Source organism: Lynx canadensis, chromosome B3 (genome assembly GCF_007474595.2).
Source record: "Lynx canadensis isolate LIC74 chromosome B3, mLynCan4.pri.v2, whole genome shotgun sequence".
NCBI lineage: Eukaryota > Metazoa > Chordata > Mammalia > Carnivora > Felidae > Lynx > Lynx canadensis.
In genome coordinates this window covers 32,096,019-32,120,773 of record NC_044308.2, presented here as the reverse complement: position 1 = coordinate 32,120,773, position 24,755 = coordinate 32,096,019, and the positions used below count along the sequence as shown (strand labels likewise).

Sequence of the window (24,755 nt, the reverse complement as noted above, 5' to 3'; positions counted from 1 at the left end):
AGAAGTATATCAAGAAGTGCACATAGACGCTTACCCTCATTCCCATGCCCCGGAGTTGGGTTCACTATCACACTTCCAGACCCTTTTCCCACATACAAACATCCATCTCTTACTATCTATCTAAACACACACGCACTCCTTCATTTATTCAACAAGGCACTGAGCACTCATTATGTGCCGGGACTTTGCTAGAATTAAGGATACAATAGGCAATAGAGCAGATGCTGTTTCTTCTCAGGGAGGTTCTAGTATGACATGAGGAAAAGAAAGCTGTGCAGTGAGTAACAGGGATTTCCTTGGAGTGGCAGATCTCTGCCTGGCTTTTCTGCCAAGGTGACTCTCAGGATAGAGATGTTACCTATGTCATGCATGTTATAGGACGTAGAAGAGGCCACTGTGGCGAGGGGCAGGTGGGAGGAGGTGAGGCTGGGGAGGTGAGCAAGGCCGGACCGGGTAGGGTTCTGTGGGCCATGGAGGAGCTGATTAAATATTGAACGTGTTGGCCTGATGCAATTTATGTCTTTATAGCAGTTATTCTGTTTGCTGTGTAGAGTCAAGACTGGAATATACAACTGGGTGGGGAGACGAGAGAGAAAGTAGAGGGACCAGTGAAAAAGCTTTTGTGGTCATCCAGGCAAGAGATGATGACGACTTGGCAGACCAGAGAGAACCGCACAGGTGGAGAGAAACAGGAGTGAAACTATCAGAAAAGTCAGCAGACTTTTTTTCTGCAAAGGACCAGAAAGTAAATATTTTAGGCTTTGTGACTATTGCAACTGCTCTGTTCCGCTGTTTGTAGTGCAAAAGCAGCCACAGACAATACGTAAATGAAATGTGGCTATGTTCCAATGCAACTTTATTTACAGACGCTGGAATTTGAATTTTGTGTGATTTCCGTGTCTCATGAGATATTCTTTTGATTTCCAACCACGTAAGAAAGTAAACCCTTTCTTAACTGGTGAGCTGACCGACCAGGCAGTGGGCTGGATCCGGTGCTCAGGCCATAGTTTGCCGACCCCTAAAATATATTTTGGGGTTAGGAATGGTTGTTCTTGGTGATGGATTGTCGAGGTGAGAGAAACTCAGGTTTCTGGCTTGAGCAGAGAGTGGAGAGTGGTGCCTTTCCCATGTGGGAAGAGCTGGGGAGGAACAGGTTTGAGGGGTACATCAACAGTTTGAAGAAGGACAGGTTAAAAGTGAGTCACTGGCACAGAGATGCTGAGGGGACAGTTGGAGCTCAGAGAGAGAGGTGTGGGCTTGGAGAAGAAAATCTGGAAGTTGCCAGCATATAAATGATATTTAAAGCCACGGGAGTGGATGAAGTCATCTAGGAAAAAATAGTAGAGAGATTTGAGGAGAAGGCCTAGGAGCCAACCCCAGGAGGTTCAGTGCTGGAGAAGGAAGGACCTGTACTGAAACATAGGTGATATTGACACAGAGAGAGAGGACCATGGGACCATTTGTTAATATAGAAATGAGATCACACAGTTGACAGTATACCTTATTGACATGATATATGCCGTGGAATTATTTCCATATTAGTACACATTCTTTTCAAAAGCTATGTGCTATTCCCTTACGTAGATGCACCATGATTAATGTACCAGTTCCCCACTGTTTCCCATTTTTGCTGCTAGCTGGGCGTCTTTGAGACTGGAGCTAGTGGATCTGTAATCCAGTTCCTACAAACTGCAGCCCGTGGGCCAAATCTTCTGCTGCTTGTTTTGTATAGCCCACAGCTAAGAATGGTTTTTACATTTGTCATGGTTGAAAAAAAAAAATCATGTGATTCATGAAAATTACATGCAATTCAAATCTGGGTGTCCATAAATAAAGTTCTGTTGGAACACAGCTCTGCTCATTCATATACATTGTCTATGACTGTTTCCCTGTACAATGGCAGAGTTGAGTAGTTGTGACAGATATCAGATGGCCTGCAAAGCCTAAAATATTTACTATCTGGACCTTTACAGAAAGAGTCTTTTCCACTAGCTCCAGCAGAACAGCTCTGGGAAGTCTGATGGGGTGTGGTTTGGCTCATAGGCCTGTTCCAGAGCCAATCACTGAGGGTTCTCCAATGAGTCCGTTCTGGACACCCGCTGAGGCCCCACGCTGGGGGTCAGTCCCACCAGCACCACATGGACTAGGTTCCCTGCAGGACAGGGGAGCCTTGTTATTAGAAGGAGCCAGTGTAGAACAAGAGAGAAGCACTCTAGAATGAAGGATGCGGAGGAAAGTGACAAAGAGTATCAAGACTGACTACTGAAGGCAGAGAAGGTCTGCTCAGTATCTATTTTGTTTCTTTGTCAAAGAAGGAAGTTGCAGAAGCTGTGAAGAAGGTGTTCAGGCCAGGTGGGGAGGTGATAATCTGCTTCACATGGATTTATCTTCTGGCCCCTGTGATTGTCCGACCTGGTGCTGAGTGAACTTGGAGATAAGGTAGCTGAGAAGCTGTCCGGGAGATTTCAGGACAACTGGAGTAGACAGAGGGGGTGGGGGTCATAGCCTTCTACGGTTTCCCACAGCGTACAGAATCAATCCTTAACCACCCCCCGACCACCTCCCCTGCCCCATCTCCTGGCAGCCATTCCTCAGAGCCCCTGTCTTCTAGACGGTGCTGTGGGGGCCCACTCTTTGCTCAAGCTGCCAGACTGCTGAAATGTCTCCTCCTCGGAACCTCCCCACCCCTCCAGGGAACTGCTGGACCCTCCACCCCCATAGTACTTCTTCATGTTTGTTGCATGAATGGAGAAGTGAATGCCAGGATGCCCGAGATGAGCAGACGGCCAGTTTTAGGGGAGAGAAGGCCAATTATGGGAACAACAGATTGGTGGTCGTGTCCTTCACCCCTGACAAAATCCTGGAACCAGTCATTAATCGAGCACTTGAAGAAGAGTACATCTTCTTCAAATGAGCCTTTTTTTTTTTTTTTCCTGGTTCTCCGCATTTGACCGGTCCTCTGCCAGAAGTAGTGACACCTTGCGGATAGGACATGTGATGGGCAGCTGGGTAGGAAGACTCCTAATCTCAAAGCCCTGAATAGCGGATGGACGTTGATCCAGGGACAGAACTTAGTGCTGCGGGGTCTTCCTGTTCCTGTCCTCTTCCTGAGGACCTTGATGACACGAGAAACAAAGCACGGAGAAGAGAGCAATTTTGGGGGGGTGACGTTCATTTTTCTTGTTCTCATCCACCAAAAAATTATCGATTGCTTTCTGCGTACCAGGAACTGTCAAAACAGTACTTGAAAAGATCACGATGGTTACACAACACTGTGACTGTAGTTCACACCACCCAACTGTACATTCAAAATGGTCAAACTGGTAAATCTCACGTTCCTTACATTTTGCCACAATTTGAAAGAGAAGATCGTGGCAGTTGGAGTGATGGACTCAGCTTAGCTGGCTGAAATGTAACGGGAACCCGAATGAAACATCCCATAAAGTTCCACCCCTTCCCCAAGTCCGTCAGAAGAGGATAGCAGAGATGAGAATCAGCAGCAATGTGACTAAATGGCTTCCAGTCATTGGCCACAACTTGGCCTCTGTCATTTTGGGTCATATTGGTGAATAATATTGCATGGCTGCCCAGTGTGAGCTCGTCAAGGGAGAAGAAGATCTAAAACTTGCAGGGAGGAGGCAGACTTGTTCTACAAGGTCAAAGGAGGACTGTATGGGAGACAGATTTGGGCTCAGGATAGGGCAGAGCTTTCTACCAGTGACAGCTGCCCCCAAACCAGCGGACTTCTTTGGGAGGTAGTGGGTGCCCATCACTGGAGGGGGCAAATGAGTCATGAGGGTGGCCAGAGAGAGGTTCCCTGTTCTGATACCTGACCATTAACTTCTGCAGTTTCTCCAGAATTTGTTGGGGGACCTGTTCTCTTTCCAAAATCTTCTTCAGTGATCCCAACTTTGGCTCCCATCCCTATGAGCGCGTGGATATCTCCCTGTCCTGTTCTGAGTTCCAGCTCTGTGTGTCCAGGAGTCCATGTGACATTTGGCACGGATGACCTGTAGCTCAAGCCCGGTGGGAAGCTTCCTCTTAAACATGCTTCATTTCCAGGTCTCCCCATCTTACGATGGGTGCGTACATGTGCCCATTTGTTCAAGCCTTCAGGATGTCCTTGCCTCGTTCAGCCCCTCCTTCCCATACAAACAATCCCCAAGCCAGGTCACATCTACCCTTGAAATATCTCCTGAGCTGGGCCCAGGCATCATTAAGTGACTGAAATGACACAGTGTCCAGTTCGTATTTTGAAACACCTATTTTAGATGTGGTTTCCTTTTGCTGCTCTGAGCAGTGGCAATTTTCATGGGGTGGGAAGAGCTGGGAGAGAAGGATGGAAAGGAGGGGAGGGATGGCTCCTTAAATTAGTCACTTCAGATGCTGTTAAGAAAGACCCAAAATAACAGTGACGCTAGAGTAGATGCTTATTCTCACCCATGTGACAGTCCGGGTATGTCCAGGGCTGATACTGCAGCCCCTCCGGGGCCCTTGCGTCTTGCTGTTCTGAAGTCCCCAGAGCGTTGCCTTTGGCAGCGTGGCCTCAGATGGCCACCCCAGCTGTTTCAGCTAGTGGGAAAGGGGAGGAGAAAAGAGAGGGTATGCGCCCTCTGTTTAAGGGTATGACCCAGACGTTGCACACATCAGTTCCTCTCTTACCCTGTTAGCCGGAAGATGGTCATACAGACACACGTTTCCCCTGCAAGGCAGGCTGGGCTCTGTAGTCTTTAGCTGAGTGGCCACGTGCCTAATTCAAAATTCTACAGAGAAGGAGAGTAGGTATAGGGGGAAACTGGTGGTTTCCACTGCAGTCATTTTGTACATTTCAATGTGACCTGCGTGGTAGTTAACTAAACTGGCTATACCTCAAGGATACGGTACATGCAAGTTTAACGTACTGATCAAGTTCCACGAGGGTCCAGCAAAGCATTTGTCGTACTTTGTTTTTAAGGTTATTTATTCCTTTTAAGAGAGAGAGAGAGAGAGAGAGAGAGAGAGCGTGTGGTAAGGGGCATAGGGAGAGGGAGAGAGAATCCCAAGCAGGCTCTGTGCTGTCCGCGCAGAGCCCGACATGGGGCTCAATCCCACGAACCGCGAGATCATGACCTGAGCTGAAGTCAAGAATTGGATGCTCTGCCAACTGAGCCCCCCGGGCGGTGCCAGCAAAGCATCTCTTTTATACGTAGGAATACTGAATTTAGATAGGGGAAGTCATCTGTTAAAAACTGCACAGCAGTGTCAGAGCTGAGAGCAGAACGCCGAACTTGGAACTCATTTCCTACTATTTCAAAGGGATCTGGGCACATAGGCAGTGCCAGGAGGACAGGTCACTTGGGGCTGGGGAGGAGCTACCCTTCCCAGCCTGTCTACCTGGGGAGCTGCTCGTCATTTTTCAGGACTCACCTTTAGGGTTATTACGTCTCTGAGGTGCTTCCAAGTAGTTCTTACAGTGTCTTAAATAATATACTATATTGAAATGCAGTGATTTACATGCATTTCCCTATTGGAATGCAGGCTCCTTGAGGACAGACACAGCTTGGTCATCTCTCTGTCCCCAGATCTGGTAGGCCTGCCTACCAGGTACTCAGTGAGTGATTAAATGCACTACTGAATATACAAATGAGTGTATATTCAAGGAGTCCTTCAACTGCAGGTAATAAAAACTTAGCTGAAACTAGCTTGAGTAAAAAAAAAAAAAAAAAAAAAAAAAAAAAGATTGACCCAAGTATCTGGGCAGTCTAGGTGTGCTTCAGGCATAGCTTGATCCAGGTGCTAAACTGCTGTTTTCAGAAGCTCTGCCTCTGTGCTATGCTGGTTAGCACAGATTGACACTAGTTATGCGGTTTGACTCTTCTTGCCCTCTTGGTGGGAAGCATTGTCTAAGTGGCCCCTGCAGAGATTGGGAGGAGGCAGGGGGTTAAGAGAGTAGGGGTGGTCATAGTGGGGGCAAGGAGTTCCTCTTGAGCATCCCTAGGTTTGGGTTATCTTGTTTTTGGTTTTGGCTTAATGGGGGCATATCTTGGGTCCTCTCTTGGGAGCTTCCCTGTGGCCACACCTCAGCTGGGGTTGGATGAACTTGCTGTACTGTCAGGCCAAGGGTGGGCTGGTCCCCTCAGTCCTGCTTCTCCAGGAAAGCCAAGGCACTCTGTGTTCTTTCCTGGCAGGGCTCCTTGGAGTTCCCACACTGGGCTGAGACTGGGATGAAGGAAGAGGAGGGAGGGCTGGCTGGTGACTCATGGGGAGGGGTGGCGCATGCTGACTCCAGGGCCCGTCCTGCCAGGGGATGAGAATTCCCCTTTGTAGAGAAGGTGGGCAGGGCTGTGCAAATGCAGCATGCGATCTGTGCGTCTCCATGAGGCTCTGAGACAGGGGCAGCCGTCTCTCCCAATGGGCGGTGATTGGCTTTCTGTTCCCAGGCCAAGCCCCCATTCCCTGTGTGGCACCTTGTCTCAGAGATGCATTTCTCCCTCAGGCCCTCAGCCCCTAGGGGCCCAGCTGTTGGGGTAGGAGCCTCTTGGTGCTGTGGAATTCTCAGGTCATCTTGGTTTTAGACTGTCGTCAGGCTTTTCCCGAGGGTAAACCATGAGGGTGGGAACTTCCCTGGGTTCAGAATCTAGGAAGGTAATCAAGGTGGGCAAGCCCAATGCCCACCCCTGGAAAGCCTCTCATTCTCCCTCTGGAGTGAAGGACAGCTTGGCCCTTGGAGAGCTCTGATAGGTCTGATTAGGAAAGAGGTGCTCCCTGACCTCCCCTACCCAGGAATGGCAGGCATTCCCAAGAGACCCTGGCTTAATGACTGGAGACTTCATAAGAAAGGTGTTGAGTGCCAGGCAGAGCAAAGTGGCTTTATTTCAGTGGTAAGTGGGGAGCCATGAAAGGTTCTTGAGCATGGGCAAGGATGTGAGCAGATTCCTGTCTTAGGTCCTGAGAGCAGACATCGTAGACAATGAGGTTGGTGGGGGCAGAGCAGAGATAGCAGGGCCAGTGAGGAAGGGCACAGGTGGGTCAGAGGAGTGCTGACCCCATGAGTCAGGGTGGGAGTGGCAGGCATAAACAGAGAGGGAGAGCTGGCCTGGGAAGAACAGATAGGCCTTGGTTTTGTCTGGGGGTGAAAGAGAGGAAGGGAGCCTTGGCATCTGGAAGCTTCTTAATCCTTAGTCCCTGGTTCTTCCTTGGGGGTGGGGGTGGGGAGCAGTGCGGGAGGCCGCTGGCCTGCTAGCTTTTCCTGTGGCCAGTGGTTGCCCTTGTCAGCAGGATGTGGTGCCCGCCAAGGTGTGCCTTATGAATGAGCGAGAAGGCTGCTGACTCAGCAGGCGGCGAGGCTTGAGGCTGCCAGGTTTGGACCGGAAGCGTCTGGGAAGGAAGTGGCTGCTCAGGGCTTCCCCGCTGTGGACAGCTGGGTGGGGGGGGGGGGCAGGATGCACCCGGTTTGGCTGAGGGACCTCCCTCAGCCCAGCTGCCTGGTGTTGTTGGGGGGAAGAGTGGGGGGGGGGAGGTGCTTGGCTGGGACTGGAAGGCCTGAGGCCAGGTCCCTTGTGACCCGCATGATGCTGACAGCTGTGGGTGAGATTTGCTCCTTGGGAGAGGCAGAAAGGTGTGGCAGGAGGCTGGGCACCCGGACCCTCCTCATCTGTGCTCCACTGGCAAATTATATCACACTAACAAAGTCCCCTCACTTGTATGGGCTTTATTTTTATTTTTTTTCTCTTGCAAAATGGGACCGAGTCAACTCCCCCCTCTCCCTGGGTGGTTGTGAGAATGTGAAATCGTTTGTGTTCCTGTTGAACAGTGTTGGATAGACCGAATCCACACTCGTTATGTGGCTCGATGGGACGTGGCATGAACAATCAGGCAGCAGCTGTGGGACAGGGTAGAGGTGGGTACGGCCTGCCCAAGTCAGACACCGTGGGGGGGCAGCCAGGATTGGGAGCACGCTGGGCCCAGGGAGGTCTGGGCGTCTCTGGCTCAGGTCTCACCTGTACCACACACATGACCTCGCACTCAGTCCTGACTTCAGCCTCTGGGGGTCCACCCCAGCCTGGCCTCTTCCATTTCCGTTGGTCGCAGTAACTCAGTAAAGAGCGCCAAACTAGCAAATATGCTCTCTCTTGGGCCCCCGTGCTTCACCAGCTGCCTCCTATAACTCTCCCCTGAAGTTTTCTCGCACAAACATTGCGAACTTCACACACCATACGTGAGTGCCTCCATGTTCTGTCTCAGCGACCGTCTCGGCCTCTCACCGGGCTCAAACTGTGGCCGCTCTGACGGCTCCCTTCCGGCTCCCTTCCTCTCCTCCCCACGTCCTCCACTGCTGTTGTTTTCACACCAGACCTGTTTTATCTACTTCTCATTTATCCTGTACATGCTATCACGTCATTTTATGGAGCACAGCTCTGACCATATCCTTTCTCCTGTTCCAGAACCTTCAGTGGCTCCCAGTTGCCTTCAGGATAAATTTCAAAACTTTCAGCTTATCTCTATGTCTGGCTCCAGCCTCAGCCCTTACTCTCCCCACCAGCTGTTGTCTAGAGCCAAACTGAGCCAAACTGATTTGTGCACATTCTTGCCCTGGGCCGGCCAGCCTTGCCTCTACTTGCCACCTTGCCTGTCTTCCTGATAGTTCATACCAACATCTTAGTTCTGAGACGGTGGGTCCCAGCTGCCCCCATGTGCCCTGGTCTAGCCTCCCCAGTGACTCAGTGAGTGCCCTCTTGCCAGCATCTCTCAAAAAATCCCTCAAGTGGGGAGCCTTGTAGGGTGTGGAGGGAGGACCTGCCAATGGGCAATCGAAGCCTTCCAGGAGCTTCCAGGTCCAGGGGGCGTGAGGTGAGGGAGGGCCTGGGAGGACCGTTGGTTGAGACAAAGACCTCACTTCCTCTTACCTCGCAGGCAGGGGCGCCTTCCACTACGGAGAGCCCAGCTGTCAGCTGCCTCTCAGGAAGATGCTGTGTCGCTGGGGCCAGCGCGGGTGTGGGTGTGCGTGTGCGTTTGGCCACAGCCCTGGCAGTGCTGTGGGTCTGCGTCACAGGTGAGGGGAGCAGAGTGGGGACCGGATGGGGGGAGGGCGCCCCACCCACCAGGGCTTCTTTTAAGCCTCTGTCTAGCAGGGATGGGGAGGGTTTTGGCGAACGTCCTCCCAATCTCCCCTGTGCCCTGGCCGCACGCCTTTCCATCCCTGGATTCACAGGCAACTTACTTTGCGTTTGTTGGCCTGTCTCCTTTTCTGTAAACCGGTGATGGTGAGCACTAACGTGTTTCTTGAGCACGCAGTGTGTGTTCGTTCCCTCCTGAGGGCCTTTGCATGTACTGTTCCCTCTGGCTGAATTTTCTGTCCCCAGACATTTGCACGACTTGATCCTTTATTTTGTTCAGGTCTTTGCTCCTATGTCACCTCCTCTGCAAAGCTTTCTTGGCTACCTTGTGTGAAATAGCACATCATCTCTCCCTGTCCTCAACTGCGGCATGCTTCTTCCCAGCCTTTTCCTCCACCTGACATGTTATAGGTTTACCTGCTTATTGCCTGCTCTGCTCAAAGAGCAAGGTCTATCCCCAGGGCCGGGATTGGTGCAGCCACACGGTAGGTGCTCAGTCACCACGTTGAATAAATGATGTAAATCTTCCCACACGGCTCTTGGCACAGAGTCAGCATTCAACAATGGCTTTACTTTTAATAACCACATCCTCAGATTTGAAATCCTTAGCCGCTGGCACAGGGAGAGACTGCCTCCTTCCGCCATAGGGGAAGACAAAGCTGAGTGTCTCGTGCCACCTGCTGGTCATAAAGAGGAAACAACTCTGGGGTCCCGGCGGCTCTGATTTCTTTAGAGAAAGAGCTTTATCTGGTGATTCCTCAGGTTTCATCCCCAAATGCCCCTTCCACGGGGCACCAGTTGGAGAGCTGGCCTGGGGCTGGGATTGCAGCAAGAGATCCAGGGCCAGGTTAAGACCTTGAGAGGTCTCTACACACTGCAAAGATTATGATCCCCTCGCCCTGTGTATAATTCGCAATAAAAATACCAACCGTAAAGTGTTATTTTCTAAATGCAAGAAACCTTAATGGGTGCTATATCCCAGTCAGCTTTGGGGCATGACTCCTTGATCCTCACACTTTTTGAGCGTGGCCTGCTTCGCTGGTGTCCGTCTCACAAGGACCACTGAAATAGTCCGTTCTCCACAGAGGAGCCAGAGTGAGTTGTAAGCATTATTATAGCAGATTATGCTGATTAACACCTTCCCTGCCACCCCGTGACTTCCCATTACATGTAGCAAACCTAAATTCTTTACTGGTCTTACAAAGCTCTCCCATCCAGACTCTCCTGCCACACCGGACAGCTACCTGATATTTTCACATAGGGAGCTGAACTTGCCTCAGAGCCTCCGTGCCCACTGTTCTGTCTAGCTGGAACACACTTGCAATAGCTCTTTTTTTTTTTTTTAATGTTCATGTATTTATTTTTGAGAGAGAGGGAGAGAGAGAGAGGTCATGCGCAGGGGAAGGACAGAGAGAGAGGGAAACAGAAGATCCCAAGCAGGCTCCACACTGCGAGCCCAGAGCCAGACTTGGGGCTTGAAGCCACGAACCGTGAGATCATGACCTGAGCCGACTTCAAGGGTCGGATGCCCAATTGGCCAAGTCACCCAGACGCCCTGACACTAGCTTTTTGTATATCAAGCTCTTTTTCATTCCCTTTAAATCTCAACTTAATATCCTTTTAGTGAGAATGTGACTCACCACCACCTTGAAAGGTATGGGCATTCTTTCTTTCTAGTATAAAAGCTAATCGTGTTTTTTTAGGAAAAAAAAAACAATGAAAAAGTACTTGTTATCCTTTCTCATCCAGAGAAGACCACTGTTTAAAAAAAATTTTTTTTTACATTTATTTTTTAAGAGACAGAGAGAGACAAAGCACAAGTGGGGGAGGGGCGGAGAGAGAAGGAGACTCAGAATCTGAAGCAGGCTCCAGGCTCCAAGCTGTCAGCACCGAGCCCAAGGCAGGGCTCGAACCCACAAACCGCGAGATCATGACCTGAGCTGAAGTCAGACACTCAACCGAGAGAAAACCACTATTAACATTTGATATACACTCTCCTTTCTGATTAATAAATATAATATATACTTATGAGAAAATGCGGCTAGCTCAGACAGGTATAAAGTACGTGTCAAATTTTGAAAAGCTACCACCTCTAATTCTTCGGGTATGGATGAGCCACAAGGAGTGCAACAAGGACCTGCGGCTTTCCTACTCCTAATCCCACGCTAATGAGAACTTGTCTTAGTTTGACCCTCTCTCCCATTAAAAGGTAAGCTCTGTAAGGGTGTGACCTTGGTCTTCTTCTCTGTTGCATTTCTAACCCTTATGTTTGACAAATAGTAGGTGCTTACTATATAGTCTCGCTGACTGAATGGGGACCACAGATAATAAAGTTACTTGGGTCTCAGGCCTTAAAGGAGGGTTGGACTGGCCTGGGGTTAACATGGAAGCTGGAGGAGAGCTAGGGAGGCTCCCAGTGTCCCACACCCTTCCTCATTGCCCACCCCACTGCCCCAGGGCACTGGAGGTCCAGGTCCCCGAAGACCCCGTGGTGGCCTTGGTGGGCACCGATGCCACCCTGCGCTGCTCCTTCTCACCCAGCCCGGCTTCAGCCTGGCGCAGCTCAACCTCATCTGGCAGCTGACGGACACAAACAGCTGGTGCACAGCTTCTCCGAGGGCCGGGACCAGGGCAGCGCCTAGGCCAACCGCACCGCGCTCTTCCCCGACCTGCTGGCGCAGGGCAAACGCGTCCCTAGGCTGCAGCGAGTGCGGGTGGCTGATGAGGGCAGCTTCACCTGCTTTGTGAGCATCCGGGACTTCGGCAGCGCTTGCAGTCAGCCTGCAGGTGGCGGGTGAGCGCCGGGAGGGGGCGCCCTCCCCTGGATGCACGCCTCACTTCCCGCCGCCCCTTACCTCTTTGCCATCAGGAACCCCATACATAATCAAGCCCCATTAATGACCCCTGTTCCTCCAGGTGCCCTATCCTGCACCGCGGACCCCCATCCCCATCCTTGCCTTACCTCGACCTCTGCCTCTGCCCTCTGCCCCACTCCAGCTCCTTACTCGAAGCCCAGCATGACCCTGGAGCCCAACAAGGACCTGCGGCCCGGGGACATGGTGACCATCACGTGCTCCAGCTACCGGGGCTACCCGGAGGCCGAGGTGTTCTGGCAGGACGGGCAGGGTGCGCCCCTGACCGGCAACGTGACCACGTCGCAGATGGCCAATGAGCAGGGCTTATTCGACGTGCGGAGTGTCCTGAGGGTGGTGCTGGGCGCCAATGGCACCTACAGTTGCCTGGTGCGCAACCCTGTGCTGCAGCAGGACGCTCATGGCTCCGTCACCATCACGCCCCAGAGAAGCCCCACAGGTTTTTGGTTTGGTTTTGGGTTCGTTGCTTAAATCTCCCGTGAGGGCAGGAGGTTTGGGTCCTATCAGCAGGGGCTGCAGGATTTGAATCTCGCTCCCTGTCTTCAGTCTCCCAGAACAGTGGCATTCTTGTAATGATAACAGGAAAGATAAACAGGATGGGGAGGCGGGGAAACTCACGTTGGTGGTGGGGGGTGAGGACAACGACCACAGGCCTTCTACCGCTCTCCGGGTTTCCTGACTCCAAGGCTCAGGAAACCTCTGGAAAGGATGGAGAAGCATTCAGATCTCAGCAGAGAGCGTACGGATAGGAGAGGGAAACGGATCCATCTCAGGGGAGGGGGATTGTGCTAGGGTTGGATGCTGCCCTAGGACTGGCCCCCGGGGACAGGCATTATCAGGCCAAGGCCAAGCTGCTGTGATTCTTGTCATAAGATTAGGGTGACTCCACGTCTGGGAATCTGGAAACTCAATCTGCTTTTGGGTCTGGAGAGAAACTGGGAAGATGGAACAGGACTGGGAGTTAAGTAGAGGAGGAGATCTGTGAGGCTGTGGGCTGGTACCCCGGCTTGTCCCCGCCCCTCCTTACCGCCTACCCAACCTCGCCCCCAGGCGCCGTGGAGGTCCAGGTCCCCGAAGACCCCGTGGTGGCCCTGGTGGGCACCGATGCCACCCTGCGCTGCTCCTTCTCACCCGAGCCCGGCTTCAGCCTGGCGCAGCTCAACCTCATCTGGCAGCTGACGGACACCAAACAGCTGGTGCACAGCTTCTCCGAGGGCCGGGACCAGGGCAGCGCCTATGCCAACCGCACCGCGCTCTTTCCCCGACCTGCTGGCGCAGGGCAACGCGTCCCTGATGGCTGCAGCGAGTGCGGGTGGCTGATGAGGGCAGCTTCACCTGCTTTGTGAGCATCCGGGACTTCGGCAGCGCTGCAGTCAGCCTGCAGGTGGCGGGTGAGCGCCGGGAGGGGGCGCCCTCCCCTGGATGCACGCCTCACTTCCCGCCGCCCCTTACCTCTTGTGCCATCAGGAACCCCATACATAACTCAAGCCCCATTAATGACCCCTGTTCCTCCAGGTGCCCTATCCTGCACCGCGGACCCCCATCCCCATCCTTGCCTTACCTCGACCTCTGCCCTCTGCCCTCTGCCCCACTCCAGCTCCTTACTCGAAGCCCAGCATGACCCTGGAGCCCAACAAGGACCTGCGGCCCGGGGACATGGTGACCATCACGTGCTCCAGCTACCGGGGCTACCCGGAGGCCGAGGTGTTCTGGCAGGACGGGCAGGGTGCGCCCCTGACCGGCAACGTGACCACGTCGCAGATGGCCAATGAGCAGGGCTTATTCGACGTGCGGAGTGTCCTGAGGGTGGTGCTGGGCGCCAATGGCACCTACAGTTGCCTGGTGCGCAACCCTGTGCTGCAGCAGGACGCTCATGGCTCCGTCACCATCACAGGTAGGTAGTGGGCAGATGAACAGATGGGGAGGACGGAGGGAGCCGCTGCCTTTTTTTCTAGATTGAGAGCTGCAATTTAGGTAGGTTTGGGTGGACAGAAGCCTTTTTAAAAACATTCTCGTACATTTCAGCTGTCTCAAATTCTTCACCAAGAAGTCCTTAGGGGACTTTCTTTAACGAGCTGATAAAAGCCATTTGTAATATTCGCCCTCCTAAGAACGCCTTAGGTGGTACTTGTGCTTCTTACACGGGGGAGGGCGTAGCTGCCTGGAATCTGGAGGTGTGAGTGGGAGCTCCAGAGCAGACACAAGGCACGGCGAGGCAGGGCGATGGGAAGGTGTTGCTGTGATCTGAGGCCCTGAGGGACAGCTGGGCCTGTCCAGGTGGTCAGTCCCCCACACCCCATCGGTGGCAGCTCTTGCACACGGGAGCTCTCAACCCAGGCAGCAGTTGTGGGTGGGGCGGAGATCTCTGCTGCCCCCATGTGGTCAAACACCAGATTGATGCCGCCCTCTTGGGGATTCCCTCTATCTGGTTGGGGTTTTGTTTGGGGTCCGAGCCCAAACACCCTCCCTTCCTGTAGGGTCCACATCAGTGGGTGCTCCTTGTGTCTCGGGGTGTGAAGAGGGGGCCTCCCCACATACTCTGGTGTCAGGATAGCAGGTTCTGTCTGTCTAGTTGTCCTCTTTTCCCTTCCATGACTTTCCCTTGCCTGGTGTGTTTCCAGAGAGGATAAGAAATACCAGGTAGAGTGAGGTCAACGAAGAAAGTGAAGCTTTCTGAGAAAGGAGTCAGGAGTCAGAATGGGCTGGAGCAGTCAGGAGAGGTCTCCAGGGACAGGCAGGAGTTGAGAGGGTCTTGAAGGATTGGTGGACTTTGTGATAATTGGCACACTGGGCTGAACTGGATATTTGCCACGCTGTGCAGAAAGGGTCTATGGGTGTAAGTGGAACTGTAGGGAGAATGCTTAGCCCACCTAGGAGGGGGAAAAAAAACCTTTATTTTAAACTTTAGTAGGTAACATTGAGAGTGCTTTTATTTCAGAGATGAGGAAACCAAAGCCCAGCGAGGAGAGAGAACTTTCCCAAGTCTACAGACCGGCAAAGTGGCTCTATTTGGGGGGGTCAGGCACCTCTTTGAAAATTGGATACATGATAAACACAATAGTTTGCATTGACGTTTAGAGGGTGCATGGCCCCTCTAAACTCATCCATGGGGTCCGTGGCCCTTGACTCCAGCATCCTTCGGTGAGCAGATGAGCCAGGACCAGAATCCAACCTTTAGCCTCTCAGCCTAATTTTCTCTTCTCCCCACCACCCAGCCTCCTGGTTTTGTAAGAGCAGGTCTGGCCTACTTTGGAGCCCTTGGCCTGTATTTCACTTCAGGCAGCTTTGTGCCTTGTAAAACATTCTGGGATTCAGGCTGTCAGTCCTCCAGCCTGGTCTCTCCCACACCTGCTGGAGGTTAGTGAAGTCGAATGTGCTGTGCATGGAGGGGGCTTTATGGAGCAAGCGCTGGAAATGGAACCTCAACACCCAGGTCTGAGCCCTGCTCTTTACGGTTTGAGTGAGGGCATGTCTGACCTGTGTTCTAGGCACTGACACCAGTCAGGGGGTGAACGTAGAAAGGGGTCCTCCCCCCTCCTTGGTATTTCTGTGGCTCTGTGCCCTCCTTTGCTACAGGAGCCCCGCTGAGGATCCCCAGGGGTTTCCTTCCCAGGCTTCGTGGACTAGCCTTCCTGGCCCTGCATGTCAGCTGCTGCCCTCTCCTGCTCTCCTGGGTGATGTGTCCCTTTGCTTGCAATGTCCTGAGTGTCAGCTCTGCCAGCCATGCCGGCCGAAGGGAACATCTGCTGCACATGCCTGTGTCCCTGCCAGGGCCTCTGCTCGCTGAAGGTCCTCCTGGCACGGCTCTTTGCAATGACGGTGACTTCTGCAGAACCAGCTGGCCCCCCCAAGACTGCCGATGCCCCTGGGCGCTCAGGTCTCCAGAGACCAGAGGAAAGCAGCTCTGTCTTTTGTTAGATTTGGTGTCCCCAAGGCTTCTGCCCAGGACCCAGCACGGGCCCAGGGCCTGGGCGGATGGCTGGCGTGCTCAGAACAGCTGCTGGGGCTGACCCAGGTGCGGGCGCCTCAAGCCCTTCCCTCTGCTGCGAGATAGCTCACAGGAGGGCCCCCACGCTTCCCAGAAACATTCCCCTGGCAAGTCTCCTCCTCTTGGGTAAACCCAGAACCCTCACTGGGCACCCTCAGTTCCCACCCCCATCTATGTGCAGGGCTCCCCCAACACTTTCTGTAAAGGGCTGGATAGTAAATATTTTAGGCTTTGTGGGCCACGTACAATCTCTGTTGCTGCTGCTGCTGCTGCTTTTCCTTCCCCTTCTGCGCCTCCTGTTTCTTTTTTTGTAACCCTTTGCAAATACAAAAACTATTATTAGCCCACAGCCTGTACAAACACAGACCACAGGCCAGATCTGGCTCGCAGACCATGATTTGCCGACTCCTGATCTGTAGGATGGGGCGTATCACCAGGTGGGGTTGGAACAGTCAGGGAGGGTCCTCCTGAGGAGGGGAATCTTAAACTAGGTGAGAGTTTGGCAGCACTTTTTAAGGTAGGGGAACCTGACAGCAGTGGTGTGGAGGCTGGAAGGAACCAGTTGTCTGTGCAGAGAATGGTCAGGACACCAGCTCGGCTGGAGCAGAGGTTCCTGGAGTGGAATTGGAAAGGAAGGCTGGGGGAGGGTAAGCGGTAGCCACGTGATAGAGGTCCTCCAGAAGGTTGAGGCATTATTCAAGTGTCAGTGGGGAGCTGTAGAAGGTTCTAGAGCACCATCAACTTCAGACTCTTCAACCCTGCCGGGGTTGAAGCATTTGCACACCAGCCATGGCTGTGTCAGGGTTTGGATGTGTCTCAGTGTGTGGGGAAGGGGCGTGGGGACTGAAATGAGGTCTCTTCATAGTGCTGGAGCCCAGCAAGGGTGGGAGCTCCCTTCATACCTTGTGGCCCCGGGGTGTGCTGTGCTCAGGGCCATGGGTGCTGGGCGTGACCGTCTCTTCCCATTCTCCACACTTCCCCTCCCAGGGCAGCCCATGACATTCCCTCCCGAGGCCCTGTGGGTGACTGTGGGGCTCTCTGTCTGCCTTGTCGCCCTGCTGGTGGCCCTGGCCTTCGTGTGCTGGAGAAAGATCAAGCAGAGCTGTGAGGAGGAGAATGCAGGTGAGCGAGAGAGAGTGTGTGCATGAACACACGTGTCTTTGGGCATGTGGGTGTGTCTGTGACATCAACAAACGGGTTGCTTCCTAGTGACAGAATGAGCATGAGTGTGCCCATGGGGTCGGACTGCACGCGTGCGACCTTGAGGCTGAATATGGCTTGTGGGTGTGAACAGGTGCAAGCCTGCCTCTCAGGGTGGGAATACAGCAGGCTGAGCGTGGGTGTGAGTGGGACTGGAAGAGAGTGGTGGGGACTTGTGGGGCTCAAGTGCGATGGTGAGGGTGGAGGTCATATGAGCGTGTCCGCGAGTGGCGGTGTGGGTGTAGAGCGTGAAAGTTTAGTGACACGTGCGTGAATGCTGCATGGCTTCGGGTCTCACTGTGCGAGGGTGTGTCTGCCTCCTGGCGGGCAGAGTCTGAAGCAGCTGCCATTAGCTAGGCTGGGGTCAGTGTGGGTTGACTTTGGTGACCGGCAGGTGGTGAGTTGGCATTGGTAGATAGGTGGTTTGAGCTTGGCCGGTAAGTATGACCACTCGGGTGCATGGTGGGAGGTGAGCACACACCGGTGAGTGGCGTTTTGGTGCCGGCTGGTGGCACGTGGGTACGCACAGGCTTCCAGGGGCGACCGTGAACGTAGACGGCGAGAGGTGGGAGCTGGCTGGGCATTGGGAGGGAGGGTGCAGATGTGGAGGAGGAGGGACAGACAGGAGGGTGGTGGTGGACGGGCTTGGCGAGTGAGCGGATGGGGGAGTGATGGGGTGGGTGGGTGGGTGGGTGGAGGGGTGAGAGGAAGGTGCTTGGCTGGGTGAGTGGTGGGCGCTCTCAGATGGGGAAGTGCAGTAGTGACAGTGGGTGGCGAAGGTCTCTTGTTCGCTGAGTCCTTGTCTTCCAGGTGCTGAGGACCAGGACGGGGATGGAGAAGGATCCAAAACAGGTGAGTCTGAGCTTAGAGCTGGCCTTATTGGCTGAGAGGACACAGGGACAGGATGAGGACTCTAGGACCTGGAGGAGCCACATTCACTTGAGGTTTGCTGAAGTGTCTCGTGGACTGTGGCCTCCTACCCAGGTGAGTCTGGTCTTTGCTTAGCGTTAGGCCTGGATCTGGATTTCCCTAGACTCCCTCCCAGGGGCTGCTGCATCTTTCCTGCCTGCCTTGCCTTTCTACCAGGGCCAGGTCCCCTCTGAGTGGCCCTGCGCCGTGGGGTCTGGTGGCTTCCTAGCAGCAGAGTGAGGACTCAAGGGAAGGGCATCCTGGGTTGAAGTTCCAGCTCCAGCCTGTAGGCTGAGTGGCCTTGAGCAAGTCACTTTGCTTCTCCGGGCCTCCGTTTCTTCATCTTTGAGTCTTGGTTTCCTCCTAATGACTGCCTCCCTTCATAGGTTGTGTGGGTTAATTAAATGAGATAACGTATGTAAAGGGCCTAGTGCCATGCCTGGTGCCTGGTAAGTGCTCTCGATATCTTGGAGTCATGTTAGTCGGCAAACAGTTTAAGACAGTCCCATTCTGGTTAGAGGCTGTGCGACCTCGGGCAAAGTGCTTTGCTGCTCTGGGCTTCAGTTTCCCATCTGTGAAGTGTTATCCCGACCCTGCCTTGATGGCACCAGAGGGCTGTTCTGAAGCTCTTTCAAGTGACCAGATACATAGGTGGTCTGCAAAGGGGATGGGGCTTTGGGGACACAGACCTGGAGCCCAGCTTGGGGCCGGTGCCCAGGCACTGGTGTTTCGTGGCCCCCGCAGGCCTCACCGCCCTCCCTTCTGGGGCTCCTGGCTGGGAGAGGCGGGTTCCCGCTGAATCATTTGGGCTGGTGCCAGTTGACACCGGTCCCCTCCCCACCCCCGAGGAAGGAAGAGCAGGAGACAGACACCTGGGGACTGCCGCAAATTATGCCAATTAATTTTCTGCCTTTGGTGTGGAGACAGCCCTGGGATCAGGCCTCATTTTTCTTGCTCAGAGGCAGATGTAGTTGAGAGAGGGAGGGGTGGGGAGAAGAGGGTGGCCTAGAGATTTGTTCAGTGTCAGGTCTGCATGACCCCAGGCCCACCTGGGATCGTCTGCAGCCTCCTGTAGCTTCTTACTTGGCCCTTATTTGCAGGGCAAACTTGGTGTCCTTCCACGTCTCCAGCTCACTGGAGGGCAGGGTAGCTGTTCCCATTGTATAGATGGAGAAAACGGAGGCCCAGACAGGAGTGACAGGCTACAGAGCAGAGCCAGGGCTCGGGACAGTGGCCTAAGACCCTCCCCTGGTGCTGGGATGTGGCCCTCATCCTCCCAGCTTCTCCCAGTCATCCAGGCCCGCCTTCTTCCCCGGCTCTCGTCCCTCTTGCGGGACCCCGTCCCCCTCCCCTTCCCGTGGTTCCCCCTCACCATGTGCCCCTTCCTTTTTTGCAGCCCTGCGGCCTCTGAAACACTCGGAAAGCAAAGAAGGTAAAGACACGTGGTGCTTGAGAACATGTGTCTGTGTGTTTGCACATCTGTGTGTAGGAGGCTGGGGGAGGGTCCTCCCTCCCCCAGGAGGGAGGGTTGGTGGTGGGGGTGGTGATCACCTTTTCACCACCTGGTGACCTGAGGCTCCCTCCCTGGGGGAGCAGCCTTGACTCCCCGCTGGTGCAACGGCAGCAGGCAGAGTAACCGAGGTCCTGGCTGCTCTAATAGGTTGCAGATATGACAGAGGCATCACAACGACACGAATTTATTTCTCTCTCCTGTAACAGTCTAAGCATTAGGTGATCGTAAGGCCACTGATGTCCTGGAGCCAGGTTCCATTTATTGGTGTCTGCCTCCTTCCGCGCGGAGTTTCCACCCCGGTTCCGAGGCTGCTCCAGCTCCTGTGGCCCCGCGCCCCTCCCTTCCGGAAGGGGAAAGAGGAAAGGGAGGAAGGTTTTTTCCCCTAGGGCTTGACTAGAAATAGCTCCTGTTACTCCAGTTCACATCCATCGATCAGAGCCTAGTCACACGACGCCTACCTAGCGCAAGAGAGGCTAGGAAATACGGTTTTCAGCCAGGCAGCCATGTTCCTGTTACATGGTAGGTGGTTAATCAATGTGAACAATCATCGTTATTCATGTTATACGGCATCAGCAGTTACATCGAGAAGGGGTTGGTTAGAAGTAAGTTTGAGATTCATCCTTACTGAAAGTAACCAACAGCGACATCTGAGTACGTGTGTTTGTGTGGAGATACCCGTGTATCTGTGTGTGTGTCTTGTGACCAGAACGTTCCTTGGTGCAGTATCGCTGTAGATCTGAATGGCTTCCGCCTAAAAGTCCAAGTTGGCTGCTAACAGTTAAAGGAAACTTAAATCTTCTTAAGGGTTCCTTGGTGTCCCTGTCAGGAAATAAACTTTCACTGAGCTCCTGGAGGCTCACCCCTGCATTTAGGGGAGAGGGGAAGGACATAGACCCTGGAAACTTCCAGAGGCAGGGGGCAATGGGGCCCTCTGAAACCTGCACAAAATACGTGTACACGAGGGCCATAGACTCAGACTTGCACGAAAGGCAGTAAGAGGTGTTTAGGAAGGCAGCCTTGTGCAGAAGGTAGATGCCCCTGGGTTGGGAGGGGAGACCTTGGGTCTAGTCTCCGCCTCTGACCTTCCAGGAAGTTTCCTCATCTGCAGAATGAGCCCCTCACTTACAGATGGTTGTGATAGGATTAGGCAGGGTGACAAATGCAGAAGTGCTCTGTCAAGCAAGTCTTTTAAATGCTGTAGAATGTTCCATGGCAGTAATGGAGGCCTGTGCTGAGGTACAGAAGGATGGAGATAAGTGATCTGCCTCTCTGTTGTTCTGAACCAAATGAGGCATAGAAGGATCGAGCAGTTGGAGATGAAAATGTCAGCCTTGTTCCGGAAGAGAGCTGCAGAATGGCCCGGTCCTGCTCTGAGTGTGGCAGCCTGGCCCCCCAGTCTCTGATCACGCTGGGTGAACCCAGAGGCAGTATCCGGAAGGGAAGACTACTTCCCTGGGACACACGGAGCCCAAAGGGTGGGAGCGGAAGGGTCACACATGCCCTGGTCCTCCTTCTAAGCTCCCCATTCAGGTCGGGGAGTGGGGCGAGGCCAAGGGTGTGAGTCTACTGGGTGCCCCCCATGTAGAGACAAGAGTCAGAGGGAGGGAGGTTCCCCACAGCACTGCTCTTGGGGAGCTCCGTGTGGGAGGGGGAGCTGGGAAGGATTTCTTGCTAGTGGAGGGGAGGGTATGACGGAGGGGGAGAGAAAGGAAGGTGGTGGTGGGAGGGGACACGTGTGCCAGGGAGAGGGGACAGTGGATGGGAAGGGTGTGGGGCGGGTGGACTGGGGAAGATTAGGCAGCCTCCTTCAGGCACTTCATGGTCCGTCTGATGCTCAGCTCCCGTGTTGGGGTCGGTCTGGGCCTCCAGGGCAGTGCGTAGCACAGGGACCTGCTAGTCAGACTGTGGCGGCCACCGCCAGACACATTCCGCACCCAAAAGTGTGTGACCATGTGCCTGGCCCGAGAGCAGAACTTCTGCACTTAATGCCTTTTCCCCTGCTTTTTCTTTCCATCGTGAAATGTAGATGATGGACAAGAAATAGCCTGACGGCGAGCACCAGGGGGCTGCAGCCCCTGCCTGGGGGCTCCCACCTCTGGCTGCACTGGGGCCTCGGGGTGAGCCCTGCCTCCGACAGATGCCTCCCACTCTGGCAGGTCCTGCTCACTCTCCAAAGGACAGAGAGACCACCCTGCAGCCTTATTTCTCCGATGGACGTGACTCCCAAGTCATCCTGCTGCCTTATTTCTCCAGTGACATGATACGTAAATCATCCTACTGTCCTATTTCTTATGGACATGACACAGAGACCACCCCGCCACCTTATTTCTCCAACGGATATGCTGCGCGGACCATCTGGCTGCCTTTATGTCTCCAAAGGACTCAGTATTCAGACTGATGCTCTGCCTTCTTTCTCCAAAGACAGGATACACAGTCACCCCCGGCCTTGGTTCTCCAGGGGCCCTGATATACTAGTTATCATTTCTCAGCCTTTTCTTCCACCCACCTGTGAGCCCGTCTGCTCGGACAGGGACCCTGAGCCTTCAGCATCTCCTCGAGTCCAGAGGCGGCTCCCCTCCTGCCCGCCCCTCCTCTGGCCCCAGCATCGGCCTTTCCCTCCCTCGCTGACTGAGGACAGCGCCCTTCCCCCGGGCCTGTGGAGGCACACAGGCGCATGTGCTGGGTCACGTGCTGGGACACGTTCGGACCTCCCTTAGCCCAGTCTCTTCCGTGGTGCCGTGGGCTGTGCCCCGTGAGCTCCCCCTCCACGGGAAGCATGTGCTGGTCACACTGGGTCTCCGGGTGTCCGCGTGGGCCCCCTGGGGGTCAGCTTCTATCCCGCTGTTTTCCCCTCCTTTCCTTTTGTTCATCCATTCTAGTAACAGTCACTGAGCATCCGTGGGGTGTCAGCACTGTGTTAGGTACCTGGGACCCAGCGTGAGAGGACAGGCCCCTTCTCTAAGGAGCTTGCCCTTCAGCTGGGAACTGTCAGGAAACCTGCAACCGCCTGCTACAGCCTGCGGCTCGTGCGGGGGCTCCTGCCCTGCTCTCTACTGTACCCCTTTTCTGTGCCCACAGCTTCCTGGATACCTCACTCCCACCCCCTCCCTAATCCTTACCCAGAGCAGGGGCTGCAGGCAGAAACCTGGAGAGAGGGGCAGAGCCTCTTGCTAGACCTGAGAATCTGATGGTTTCCAAAGTCTTTTCAGGCGTGAGCAGGTGGGCAGGTGGCCATGGCACTCCAGACCCCGAAGAGCAGAAGCCTAAGTGAAGCCTGGGGATGGGGCAGGAGGGCCGCAGGGACACAGCTCTTCCCCTCTCCCCCCCCCCCCCCCCCCGCCCCAACCACGGTGCTATTCTGGGGCTGGGAAGACATCTCCTGGCTTGTCCTTTGCTGGCCTCCAGCCTCCGGAAAACTTCTGATGTCCTCCCGCTGACATTTCTTCCTTCCCCAGGAACGGAAGAGGTGGCATGTCTAATTTAAATGTGGGACTCTGAGGAATTTTGTTAACTGGGGGTGTATTTTGGGAAAAATAAACGGCTTTGTAGAAAGCTTTTTCTCCGAGAAGTGTGTGGAAGCAGGTTGGGCGCAGTACTTGGCAGGAAGGATTCCCTCCCGGACATTTGAGGCCAGAGTGGGATGCCTGTATCTCCTCCCTCTCGCCGTCCTTAAACCGCTGGATCTCTGTGGCCATGCAGCCCCTCCCTGGCCTCAGTTTCCTTCTTGGTAAGGTGAAGTTTGCTGTCCAGAAAACCAAGCTTTCGGTCAGTGTATGGGACGCCTCCCACTTCTGGAAGCATCACCTAATTTCTTTGTCTCCAAAGACTCAGCTCTTGGGCTTCTTAAGGGCCACTTCTAGTGCCCCCATTTTACAGATGTGGAGGCTGAAATGTGGTAAGAAGCTGATGCCAGGGAAGGAGCTCTGCCTGCTGTTGTTGGCTGACCCCGTGGAATGGGCACCAGACTTGAATCAGAGATCCAGGTCCGGGACCTCCTTCTGCCCTGTGACTCTGAGCAGGAAATTTACCTTCTCTGGACCTTACTTTTCTTGTATGAAAAATAGGCCTGAGGATTTCACCATCTTCCACCTCCAAAGACTGAGAAGAGAGGCAGCAAACAGGTTTCCAGAGGACCGAGTTCCTTTGGGATGTGGGACCCTGCAGGGTGTACTGTGCCCATCTGCCCCTGGGTGACAGGGTCTGAGCACCTGGCCAGCCAGTCATTCTTAGAGCTCCACAGCCCCTGGGGCAGCCGGAGGAACCTGGGCTGGAGGTCAGGACTTGACTTCTGTTTCCAGCTCTACTACTGACTTGTGACAAAGACCTTCATACCTCTGGACCTTAATTTCCTTATCTATGGAGTAGGGTGCTGAGCCCTCCCCTGAAATGCATGTGGCATTCTTCACCAACCAGGGCACCTATTATAAAGTCCGAGGCCCCAGCATTGAGACCGGTCACCTCGTTTGAGGTGAGCACCTCCCACTTCTGGTTCTCGGGTATGGTTTAGAATCAAAAGACTCATACCGGGGCTCTGCCTTTGCCCCTTATTACCCCTTGCATCCTCAAATGTGTTGCTCACCTCACTAGGCTAAATGCTACCTGCAAGGCGGGGACGATGGTAGTTGTTTCACGGGATCTCTCTGAAAGTTGGACAAGACAGTGGGTGAGAAGACACGGCACACTATAAAGCGCTGGGTGCATGTGAGGGGTTATTTTCCTTCCCCCGCGGCCGGGGCTGCAGGCTCTCACTCCCTAGGCGATTTTGCAGACGGGGCACAGTGACCTCAGTTTGCCCATCTGTGAAATAGGCATGGTAACCAGTGCTTTTTCTTTCTGACAGGGGCAGGATAAGCCTCAGACACTGGATCAAGTGCTTGCAGGAGGGAGCCAACAGGGGTGGGGCGTTCCTGGGGGCTGAGGGGTGAGGAAGGTGGCCACTAAGTCCCGTGTGACAAGTGCCCCCAGAGAGCAGTATTTTTAGCTGCCTTCCTGGGCAAAGCTCCAACTTCTGCATTTTAATGGAGAAATAATTTTCACAGTGCGACAAGCTGTAGCCTGCAGGTGTCACATCCATATTAAAGAGGGGACAGAGCAAGGGTTCATTTGCCTGGCTCGAGGTGTGACCGGAATTCACCTCCAGGAGCATTTGTAACCATGGCTGTGAAGACCACTTAGTG

The 24,755-nt window shown here is 53.9% G+C and overlaps 1 protein-coding gene across 1 annotated transcript; it reads left to right on the top strand.

Moving 5' to 3' along the window:
* Positions 1-11,012: 11,012 nt before the first annotated feature.
* CD276 (CD276 molecule) lies at positions 11,013-21,802 on the top strand. The gene is given in 13 exon segments (XM_032593598.1): positions 11,013-11,632; positions 11,635-11,682; positions 11,685-11,866; positions 11,868-11,889; positions 12,093-12,407; positions 13,019-13,224; positions 13,226-13,264; positions 13,266-13,359; positions 13,566-13,862; positions 16,944-17,078; positions 17,967-18,008; positions 19,462-19,497; positions 21,605-21,802. Coding segments are annotated over 13 exon segments (1,665 nt in total). The 5' UTR covers positions 11,013-11,406; the 3' UTR covers positions 21,628-21,802.
* The last annotated feature ends 2,953 nt before the right edge of the window (positions 21,803-24,755 follow it).